Consider the following 11,655-nt stretch of genomic DNA (forward strand, 5'->3'; position numbering starts at 1 on the left):
GGAGGCGCCAGAAACCGGGCTAAAAGTCTCAAGGAGTCCGTTCGGTGTGGCTGCTTTCGGGAATGGAGCCGTCCATCTTCATCGTCCAATTTTCATTGCCATGTCACGCCAGGAATCTGCTGTACGGATGCGCCACGGCGCGATTCAAGAACAGCGGCATGCTTGAGTTGCAGGGGCAAGAGGGCGCTTAAGCCAGCGGAGAGCTCAAATGTCTTGCGTCTTCTACGCATGAGCAGGACAACACATTGAACGCCGAGCAGCCATGCTGGGCAACCTTAACATGGTTGTTACGGAAGATCTCAGTCGGTGACAGTCCCTTGCCGTTGATGTATATTGTGAGGGCTGAAATAAAAAGACGCGTCGTACAAAAGTGCGTGCAGGCGGGATGGATACCATGCCCCTCCTTACCCGGGTTACCTTGCCTTGCCAAACTGTATGTGTACAACACGGCTGTGGTTGCGGTTGTGGTTGTGGTCGCGCGCGTGTGTGTATGCGTGTGTGTGTGTGTGTGTGTGTGCGTGTGTGTAAGGTACCTCAATATTAGGGCAGGGGCAGAAAAGAGTAAAAAGTCCCCATCGACAAGTCGGAGAGAGGTTCGTTCGGACCCAGTGGAAGCTAAGGTGGTTTTAAGGTGACGGAAACTGCAGACTAAGGCAAGGAACCTTGGGCCGGTGAGCACTACTTGGTCTTGATTGAGGGAACGTCGGTGGCCCGAGACGTTTGAATCCCGACCAAGTTAAGGTAAAGATAATAGGTGGTATCGCTTCTCAAATACCACTGCAGCTGGGCGTAAACATCCATGGATTTGTTTGCTGAACGTTACAGCCGGACTTGTTCTTCTCCTTCTTTACCCTTCTCCACTACCTAGCCTTTTAATTTTTCTTTCCATGCTACTTTCCCCTCTCACGACGGCCGTCTCTTTCTCTCTCTCACCCGTCTGTCTCCTGCTGACCTGGTCTTCGGGTCCGTCTGACATTTTCATGGTTGATTGTGTCTGCAAACGAGGCGGGGCGGGGCGGGCGATGACCGGCAGCGGTGCACGTTCGCGTGCGCGGTTAGGTACGTACCCTACGTATTGCCCACTTTAAGGTACAGTCCATTGAGGTATCCACATAGCTAAAAATCCGGGATTTCATCGTCCCCCATTGGCCTAGGAAGGCCCGACACTAGACCGTTCTCGGAGAGAGCGGCCGTGGCCGAGTGGGGCCGCATCTGCGAGCGATAAGCGTGGACTGAACGACACTGATACCGTATACGGCCATCTTACCTACTCCGTACCAACCGACCTTACCTTACGGATAAACCTTTCGAGCTGCTGCTGCTGCTGCTGCTGCTGCTGCCGAGTCTGGATCGATTCGGTACAGCTCGACCTCGTTCGTGCTTCGACACCTCCAGCTTCTTCTGCTTTCTTTTTCGTGTCTCATTGCTGCAGCAGTGCGTCTTGACAGCGCAGCGCCACCACACCGCTGAGGGCTGACCGCTGACCGCTAACCGCTAACCGCTAACCGGGGAGCACTCCGTACACCTCGTCGAGATGACCTGCCCGGGCTGGGAATGTCAGCGTTGTTGCTATTCCAGGCTCGACCGGCAGACGGAATATGTGAGACATCAAGCGGATTCCACGTCCCGAACCTCGCCAAGCCGGCCACGTCGACAAACTCTCCACCGCCGCGCGATGCAATGTCTTGCCTTGGGCGCTTCCATTCCTCATCAGCCATGCCTCTCTGGCGCCATCTGTACTTGCAGACGCCTCTTTCAGCTTTTTTGTACCACTCTCATCTCTCGATCGGAATCCGGAGAGCGCCTCCGACAACCTCCCTTCAGGTTCACAGCCTTGCAACAACTCGGGTCTCTTCGTCAGAAGCCAGAACCGGGCCAGCCCGAACTGCCTTACACAAATAAAGTGCACCTCCCTTTTCTGTCGTTATCGTCTTCGGACGTCTGGACATGGCATGGAGTACGGACATTTCCAACGAGACGTGGACACTACCGGGCGAGCGGCGGCGAACCCCACCGATCGGTCAGATACGTGCTGCTGATGCTCCTTCACCCTACCTTACCTTTACCTTACGGTCTAATCTGGCACCTGTCATTCGTCTGGGCGATAGGAACCCCCCGAGCCGACCTGCACCCCGGCCTCTCTGATTACGATTCCGATTGTGATTGCCAGCTCGCTCCAGCATTGGCCCACCCCCACGAACTACCTAGGTGTGAGGTAAGGTACTGGGTAGGGGGGCACCGCAGCGCTAGTGCATCGAGCTCAGACCCGACGCCATCACCGCCAGCTGCACACGCGCACTCGACCTGGACTGGGCACAAGTCCGGGGCCGAATCTCCAAGCTGGCCGGCTTAATAAGACCGATTGGCTTCGACAATACCTGGCTGAGCTGGGCCGGGCTGGCCTGGGGAGGAAAGAACCGCCTTTATTCATCTCCAGCTCTCTGGGCCCGTCCACTGACTAGAGGCCGTTTTGCTTCAAACCTACCTTGGGTGCCGAAAGGTCTTGCGATGCTCCAGTCACTGGCACAAACCGAGCGCCAGGCTTACGCGCTTGCGACGAGTGGACCGCCTCTGAACTTGCTCTACAGATGATACGATCTTCATCATCTCTGGACATGTCTTGAATGAGCGCAGGTCACGCAGACCATACAGTCAAGTCGCACAAGCCGCCGCCGCGACTTTGACCGGTGACCATGTGGTCCCGGTCCATCTCAAATCCTTAATCCAGCATTCTTCAACATCATATATATATCTACCAGAAGCACAGCGTAACTTGCCTTTCGCATTGCATGCTGCATCCTGCAATGCTGCGATACGGTGTTGGTGTCGCACAGTCCCTGGACACGGCGGCGAGGCTATCGGTAACTCTACTATGTAGTAGTGATGCTGGGGAACCCGAACCTTTCTACTGGTGTCCTTCGTGCGCCGCATGTTGGTCATCCTGCAGGGCGAAGCCAACAGACTGGAAACGGGATCATGTCTCCCTTTCCCCCTCTCCCCCCCTTACAGTGATCATATGAGCCAAAACTGATATGCGACCGATTGCAAACACGTGAAGGCGGATATGCCGTGGGTCGTCGTCTTACTGTGGCAGGCACGGTAGACATATCCTAAACGGGAACGTCCTTATCTCATGCTTATTTTCGTCGGCGGAGATTGGGTGATGGGGCCGACGAGTCTGAACGTCTGCGACCAGGGTTTCCGTGTCATGGGGTAATCTCAGGATGGGACGAGGAGACCGCATCTGTAGCCCGCAAGCTCGCCAACTCGAACGCCACGATGGGCGGCATCAGACATTCGAGTTTTGCTGGTATAAAATATGGCCGCCGCTCGACCAAACACCGCACCCGACTCGGGATCACGAAGGTCTATGTAAACAAACACCTGAGCGACGATGTTCCTGGTTGCCCTCCCATCCACTACATCATGACACAGGAGCGGCCCGGCCGTAAGGCATTGACTCAGTCCCGCGGCCTTGGGATGAAGACCAGATCTGGAAGTGTTTCGCCACCGTAGCAATGGTTCGTACCCCGGTGTGGGACGTACACTGCGGCAGACGGGACGTGGAGTCCGTCACCGCCCCGAGACGGGTGGGGCCGATCCCGCGCCCGTGTCAGACGGTGCTCCGAAGATTGTAAACCTCCTCCTTCAATCAACGGTCACGACGATGAACTTCTGAGCCCCCTTTTCCGAACCGCCTCAAATCGAACCCAGCGCCCTAGTCAGCTGACTTTCCCTCAGTGCTACCGCTTCCCCTTGTAGTCCCGACTCCATTCGCAGGACCTGGGCAGCAACAACTGCACAACTGCGGATCTGAGATGAAAATGAGACGCAGTGAGACATGGGGTTGGTTTGGTCGTGTAAATGGTCTGAAAGTTTTCGCGGGAGAATCGGCTCGGGTTCTCGTGTCGATCGCGCAACTTGGCGTGGAACCCGTCACAAGACCACATGATGGCGCCTACGAACGCCTCACTTGCCGCAAGCGCACGCATGGCCTGGATTACAGTATTTGCCGAAGCGAAGGATGTCACACCGATAGATTTGTCGAAGGCTGGCCCTAGGCTGTTTCTTTTTGTCGGACCCGGACTTCACCAGCAGACCCATGCGAGATTCTCAGGAACGCGTGCTTTGGCTGTACGAATTCTTCTCTTTCCGAAGTTGCACGCATCCATGTCGATGAAGAGCGGGAGGTAACGCGGCCCCGACCTCGTCGTCGAACTGTAGCCGAAGCCGATAGGACTGACACGGCATCTCTGGAAATGTGGCTTGCTTACATGGCTGCGACTCGGGAGTGCATAGTCCCATGTTTATTGGTACATGAGGCGGGTATGGAGCAGTGTAGTGATAATTATTGACTACACAAAACACTCGTCATGAAGACAGGTCAGAATACACAGCCAACCCCGCATCAGGTCAACACGGAGGTGGGCGGTACAGTCTGTCCCATGGTCGCACTCAAGTGGCATCACAACGTCACTCCTCTATCGCGAGTCAAGTCCACGGCACCTTCGCGAAAGGCACAACAGGGACCAAAGGATGTGACAGGCGAGCACGCCAACTTGGCTGGGTATCGTGACCATTGGGTAGGGCGACAAGACTAACATCAAGTGCTGACCGCTATTCACTGAGATGTTCTCTTTTCCCCCGCGAGATGCGCAGGGACGAATGCATGGCCCGCGGCACTAGCAAAAGTCAGAATCCATATATCCCGCTGGAAGATTGACATTGTCTTAACAGGACTTGCAGTAGGGACGTTTACCGGCAAAGGGCTTGCTCACGTGCCGCAGGATCGCTCGTTGATCACCCGCCCGGGGTTGGTTTTCAGGGCGAGCAATGGCAAGAGCTTACTTTCTCGTGGCGGTGCCGACGACAGGACAGTTCAAGCGCGGATGGCGTCGACTAGGCGGTTGAGCCTCTCTGTCTGTGATGGCAGAAATAATAGGCAGTCGGCAGTCATTCTAGGTAGGCCGTCGGGCTGAGCGTCAATCGTGGTTGACGTCATGGCATGGTTGACCGCGACAGCAGAGGTTGCAATCCGACCGGGTAGAGCCGCGGTGGTAATTGTACCGTATGGACAAGGGTGAAGCATGAGAACGACGTGTGCAAGCGGGAGTGGCTGATGGGATAGACGACGGGAGAGCAGAGTCGAGAAGCAAACTTGGCAACGAATGAAAGAGCTGTGGCGATCTGGATGGTTGCTGACCCGAGGTAGGTATGTTAGTCTGGGTCGATGGACATGGTACCCAATGTATTTGCGAATGCCGACTCAACCAACGATGGCCAAAAGACGAGTCGAGTCATGCATGATGCGGCCGGCACTAGGAGAGCCCAAGGCGATGGAGGGAGAATGATGCAGTGCGAGGATGGAAAATGCACCGGTACCTTAGGTATTGGGTGAGTGGTGAGAGTGGGTTTTCCTCGGGCATGTGACGTCATAAGCTGGACCCTGCATATATCGTGAGGAATAGGTAGGTAGGTACGAATAGATGCCCTTGAGTGCCTGAGTGGTTAGCTACCTGATCCTGCTTGCCAGCCACAATCTCCAACGGTTGCTCCGATTCCATTCTTCCAAGCATTCTGCAACACCATATGCAGCGAATTTCTCCGAATTGCCTAAATTAGGGTGACGGTCTAACGGTCTGATTATCTACGGTATGTTTGATACCTAGGTTGGGTACCCATCTTAGGTAGGTAATACTCAAGGCAGCCAGTTACCCTGAAGAGAAGTGACCCAACATCAGACCTCAGGTGATGAGAGAAGGAAAGAGAAACCCTAGGACATAAGAGAGAAACATAGAAATGGAAGACAAGATACGATACCTTATATGCGGAAAAAAGGGAAGCAGTTGCCACCCCACTGAAGCAGTGATGACTTCCAGAGTTGGAGTGAGGTGGACGAAGAAAGAAAAAAATCCCTCCAGTGTCCCGTCCCGTCCCATCTTGAAGCTTCCAAGTTCCGCCACCTTCAAGTCGACACACACACGCGACACCCGACAGGACTGGACAGGACTGGACTGGACCGGGACCCCAAAAACACTCGGGCTGGACGCTGCATCGTGACTGGATGCCCCGACCTAACCTTGACCTCACTGGAAGTTAGTGGAGTCGCCGACCCGTAACCACCCACAACCCCCCCTCCCCGCAAAATGACAGCGGTCAGCCGATCGCAGGAGTTCCTGTGACGCTACCGGTATCCTCGTCGAACCCCATCCGGTCTGATCTTGCTTGTCTGGTTTGGTCTGGTCTCGTCAGGCTTTCATTTCACTCTACTACGAATATGATACACATTAATCGACCGGTACGGACATCTAGGTACCTTGCCTTACCTTACGCACCACGGTCCTCCTTTCCGCACCGACCACCTCAGCCAACACATCCAACCACCCCTGCAGGCTCCTAGGTGCCGGGCCTCACCCATCTACTTCCTTTGTGCTTCACCTACCTACCTATTATTATATACCCAACACCCGACCTCCCTCCTCTGTCATGGCATTCCCGTCTGCTCTCCTCTTCTTAGCATGCTAATCCTTTGGTCTTGAACTCCCAAGCCACTAGCAGGCTCGTCAACACCACATCTGTACATCCCGACCCTCATCTTCGCCTCTTCCATTCGCCTCCCCGCTCAGCCCATACACACGCCAATCCCTGTTCAAGAATGGGACGCCCTCACCGTCGAGGAACCGACATCGATCTGGATTCTCCATACCCGCCCTACCCATACCAGTATGAACGTCCTGCTGGCCCCTATGACGACCCGTATCCCGCCCGCGGCCGCAGTCCAGGTCCTCGTCGTCGCGGCAGATCAGAGCCCGCTGCTCCCCCTGTCGCTTCATACGACGACCATCACCTAGAACCCGAGCCCGAGAAAGAGTCGCGCGAGAGTCGCAAGCATCGGAAGGACCGTAAGGACCGTAAGGACCGCAAGGACACCGCCCCGGATGACTACCCTCCTCCGCTAGACTCAAAACCCGACCGCAAACCCCCCAGAGACCGCCACCACGACGACGACGCCTATCCCCGACGCGTCCGGAGCCACGGTCGCTCAGCCGCCGGTCCCTACCGTGCCGCTGACGACCGCCAAGACTTCGATGCGTACGCGCCCGCCTCTCGCCGAGGTCGCGAGCGCCAACACGCCTACCACCCGCCCCGGACGAGCGATACTAGACGCTCCAAATATCCCGAGTACGATCCGGAGCCGCGCCCTAGCGACAGACGCCGCTCCCGTCACGCCGACTATGACGCTGAGCCTCGTGTCAGCGATAGACGAAGATCGCGCCACGCCGATCATGACGGTGGTGTCCCTCGTGACACTGGCGAATCACGTCGCTTTCGATATCCCGACTACGACTCCGATCCCCGCTCTGCCCCGAAAGATTACGCCTCTCAGGGCCGCGGCCGTTACAGAAACCACTCGCCAGATCAGCCCACACCGCGCCGTTCGGTCAGAGGTCGGTCAATGCCGAGGAAAGCCGCCGTGAACGGCGCCGCCGCCGGGGCCCGCCCAAGAGCCAAGTCTGCTGTCGGGTACGCCGCACTCGGCGAAGCGGCCCAGACCGCTTTCCGCGTCGGCAGCCAGGCGGCCTATCAGATGCGCAACGATCCCGGCCCTTGGATAGGTGAGAAGGGTGGCCGTGTTGCAACGGCTGCCCTGGGCGCCGCTCTGGTAGACACGTTTGTTGGTCACAAGGCCGCGAACATGCAGGGCGGTAAGCGCCATCAGGTTTTACGGCAGGCCTGCGAGATGGGTATCCGCAATTTCGTCATGACACCGGCGGTAAATAACGTCAACCGACGAACTGGGAGCGGTGGTAGAGAAGGAAGCGGTCGCAAACGACGCTAATGGCGGAAATCTCTCGCCATCATCATTCAACTCGAGGATCCAGTCAACTTCTCCTTTCCCTTATAATACTCAGCATGTGGCATCATTGCAAGCACAGTAAGACATTTTCTTCTTTTCGGCATGGCGTTTGGTCGTCGGTATCTAGGCAGCGCTTCTTTCTTTGTCCATGATTCATGAAGAAATGACGCGGAGACGAGTGGGATCGCAACAGGAGCAGGGGTAAATGACACTGGTTGAGAAGCGGAAGAGCGTAGACACAGCGAGCGAAGCATCGGCTATGAGTAGGGCTCGCAAGAGATTGATTTTCTCCGGTCTCGCGCATAGATAAACGGCAAACAAAGTTGGCAAGAAGGTAAATTTCAATAACATAGAATGGGTATTACGTAGAGTCATCATATACAATGCGCCATCGTTTCAAAACACCACAGCACGTCGACCTAGCTTCCTATCCAATCTACCAGCGTGGCTGTGGCTGCAACTACAGAGGGGCAGACCGTCGACGCGACCTACACGAGGCTGTATCGTGTGCGGCAGCCCCAACCAGACACAAGCCTTACTTGCAGTCGCAGGCACAATGGAAGAGTTGGACAGATGGATCGTCCACGCCAGACCGACTATGCCTTGGCTTGAACCACCAGCAAATCGGCCTTGATGCCAGACGAAATAAAGACACCAGCGGCTAGGCCCAGGCACTCCTTGATGTCGCCCGAAACGTTGGCATACATGTTGCCTCGCGCGGACTGGGCAGTGACACGACGTCCCAAGAGAATCAGATTGTGCCATGAAATATCCCGGGTATCGGCTCGGATAGCGGAAGAGGCTTGGCTCAGAGCAGCGTCAACGGGGTTGCTGGCAGAAGACGTTTCGAACTTGACGCGAGATCCCACAACGGCCGGTAGGTGGGTAGAAATGAAGCCGAAGTAGTCGGCATCGTGGCGTGAAGCGTCCGTGTCTTCTCCCGAACTGAAATGAACTACCGTCGCTGTAGCATTCTGCTTCTCGCAAAGCTGAAGTACGAGCATGAGTGCGAGCCTGTCGTCGTTACCGCCGAAATACGGCATGAAGATGTGATGGGACTTGTTGGTGACAGGAATCGATGGGATGTCGTGGTGGATGTCGCTGAAGGAGTACGCCCGCATCAGCCTGTTGCGCTCCGGCGCGGTATCGGCTGACGAGGAAACCATATTAGAGAAGAAGATGCCGATGTTGTGATCCGTGGAGGCGAGAAGTGACTTGGCAAATCCTGTGTACGCTGCTCCCAGCTTGTAGTTGGCATTGTCGGCTGAGAGGACCTGTGAGTCAACCAGGCTGCCGCTCTCGCTCCAAGGAACGAGCAAAAGATCCGATGAAATGTCTGACGACTTTGACAGAAGCGCTTCCGCGAAGCGGGTCTCCGGCATAATCGACACCTCGCCAGATACGGCGACTTTGAGGAATTGTCCAGCGGTGCGGAAGATGTTCACCACTGGGTCATTGCGAGTGAACTCGGCCACTTGGGACACGGTCATGACGGAAGAATCTCGATCCGTCAAGTGCAACAAGCGGAAACCATGAGCTCGGACGGCCTGCGAGTCCTTCAAAGAGGACCCGGAAACTGGTGTGTCGACGGAAAGGCTTCCCTTTTCGTCGGTACTGGACTTGGAACCAGACGAGGTCTGCTTCCCAAAGAGGGAAACCAGGTTGAGCATCGCTGGCATGTTATCGAGGCGAAGATACACCAACATCCGTCGGACTCGATCACTAGCGGGCTTGACAGTGTCCGTGTCGTCACCGGTGCCGGCGCCGGCGATGGCTTCACCCGTGTCCCAGTCGATTTCTCCGCGCTTCCATGCCTCGAGCTTTTTCTGGTACCATGGAGGGTACAGAAACGAGGTCAGCGGGGTCGTGGAAAACGTGGTCAGGAGGGCCATGACGACGAAGATGGTAAATGTTCTGGTGCTCAGGATTTTGGCTTGCAAGCCAATATTCTGGGAAAGCAGGTTAGCGTGTCAATGTACAGTTGTACGGCCTCTCGACGGGAGTTGGGGGGACCAAGATCATACCAGAACGATCAACTCTACGAGACCCTTGCAACTCATCAGGGCCCCGATGGCAAACGATTCTCTCCAGACCAAGCCGTTCAACCGCGCAGCGAGGGTGGCACCGATGATTTTGGTGAAGAAAGCAGTGAAAGTGACGGCGAAGACGTAACCCCAGGTTATGCCGCTGTTCAGAAGGCCAAGGTTGGTGTTCAGTCCAGACAGGGTGAAGTACAGCGGCAAGAAAAGAGCGCCGATCAAGTCTTCCAGCTTTTCAGTGACCCTAATGGCAAAGCCATTTTCACGCGGCAGAATGAGACCGACTAGAAACCCTCCGAAAATGGCATGAACACCAATGATGCCCGTGAAGAAGGCCGACGCAAGGGCAACAAGCAGGATAAGCGCGATCATGCTTTGCGACGGTCCGTTCTCAATGCTCCCGGAGCGGCGCAGAAGCCACGCAAGAGCAGGTTTCACGGCAAAGAAGAGAGCCAGTGTATAGCCAGTACAGGCCAGGAAGATCCACAAGGCCGCAAGACCGGTTCCTGCGTTTGCGAGGGCAACGCAAAGGGCGAGGAGAATCCACCCTGAAAAGTATGGTTAGATTCTGAGTCTAGAGGGGGTTACTCGAGCCGCAACTCACCAACCACATCGTTGGCTACGCCTGCGGAAAGAACGATGACACCAACCGTAGTGTCGAGCAGCTTCAGTTCCGTCAGAATTCTGCAGAGGACAGGGAAAGCCTGAAAAGTGTGGTCAGTAATACAGCCAGGTGGATGACAATAGAAGGCCACAAACCGTGATGGCAATAGCTACACCGATGAAGAGCATATAAACACTGAAGTTGATGTGCGTGACTCCTTCATCGCCAGAGAACTGGTTATACAAGCCCCAGGCGAGTGCGCATCCCAAAGCGAAGGGTAATGCTAGTCCCGCGACCGCGACCGACGTCGCTACACGCCAGTTGCTGACAAGGAAGCTGACGTCTGTCTCGAGGCCAATGAGGAAGAGGTACAGCACCAAACCGAGATTGGCAACGAGGGTAAGGTTTGGAATGGACTCTGTTGGAAATATGGCGTTCTTGAAGCCGGGGATGCGGCCCATGACAGAGGGACCGAGGATAATACCGCCAATGACTTCGGCGATGACTCGAGGTTGTCGGATCTTGGACAAGGGCCAGTGGAGAAGGTGGCAGACGATAATAATCAACCCGGCCTGAGCAAACAAGCAATGTCAGTACTCAGAGGAAAGCGTAGGGGAGCGGTTCGCAAATAGACTCTTGGGGACGGACCTGGATGATGAAGATGGTGATAGGATCTTTCGGGTTGTAATGCGACGGGTTTGCGCCCTCAATGACACCACCCTGCGGAGTGGCTCTGTTTCCGCCCGTGGAGTTCGGCGCGGCAGACGAGGTGGCCGTCGCCGACAACAATGAAGTTACGGACGACATGCTGGCTACAGTCGGGCTGGCGCCGCGGTGTCTCGAATCGCGGTTGCGATGGCGGTGATGGAGTGCAACTTTACTGGAAGAGGCAGAGACAGGTATGCTATAGAAGTCAATCACACGCCCATTCTCCAAGGTGAGCTTCAGTCAACACCCAAATGGCTGTTCGAGAAGGCGACACCAGGGAATCGAGCGGGGAGGCTTTGTCTTATGGACGAGACGAAGCGACGCGGATGGGACCCAGGTGGTCGGTACTGGTGGTCGTATTAACGGACGGCGAGGGGGCTGGGACTGCGGTGTCGTTGGCTTTTGGTTGTTGGTTGTTGGTTCCTTGAGGTCTGGTTGGTGATAAT

The 11,655-nt window shown here is 55.7% G+C and overlaps 2 protein-coding genes across 2 annotated transcripts; one reads left to right on the forward strand and one right to left on the reverse strand.

Annotated features, from left to right (window-relative positions):
• Positions 1 to 6,655: 6,655 nt before the first annotated feature.
• CkaCkLH20_13021 (uncharacterized protein) lies at positions 6,656 to 7,840 on the forward strand (the record flags this gene model as incomplete). Its single annotated transcript, XM_038895732.1, has 1 exon — positions 6,656 to 7,840. One exon carries the CDS (start codon positions 6,656 to 6,658, stop codon positions 7,838 to 7,840), a length of 1,185 nt encoding a protein of 394 aa, XP_038738997.1.
• Positions 7,841 to 8,454: 614 nt separating this feature from the next.
• Positions 8,455 to 11,308, reverse strand: CkaCkLH20_13022 (sodium/hydrogen exchanger family protein; the record flags this gene model as incomplete). Its single annotated transcript, XM_038895733.1, has 5 exons — positions 8,455 to 9,807; positions 9,883 to 10,445; positions 10,502 to 10,601; positions 10,657 to 11,073; positions 11,150 to 11,308. The coding sequence occupies 5 exons, from the start codon at positions 11,306 to 11,308 to the stop codon at positions 8,455 to 8,457; spliced, it is 2,592 nt and encodes an 863-aa protein (XP_038738998.1).
• Between the last annotated feature and the right edge of the window lie 347 nt (positions 11,309 to 11,655).

Source organism: Colletotrichum karsti (assembly GCF_011947395.1).
Source record: "Colletotrichum karsti strain CkLH20 chromosome Unknown Scaffold69, whole genome shotgun sequence".
NCBI classification, from domain to species: Eukaryota; Fungi; Ascomycota; class Sordariomycetes; order Glomerellales; family Glomerellaceae; genus Colletotrichum; species Colletotrichum karsti.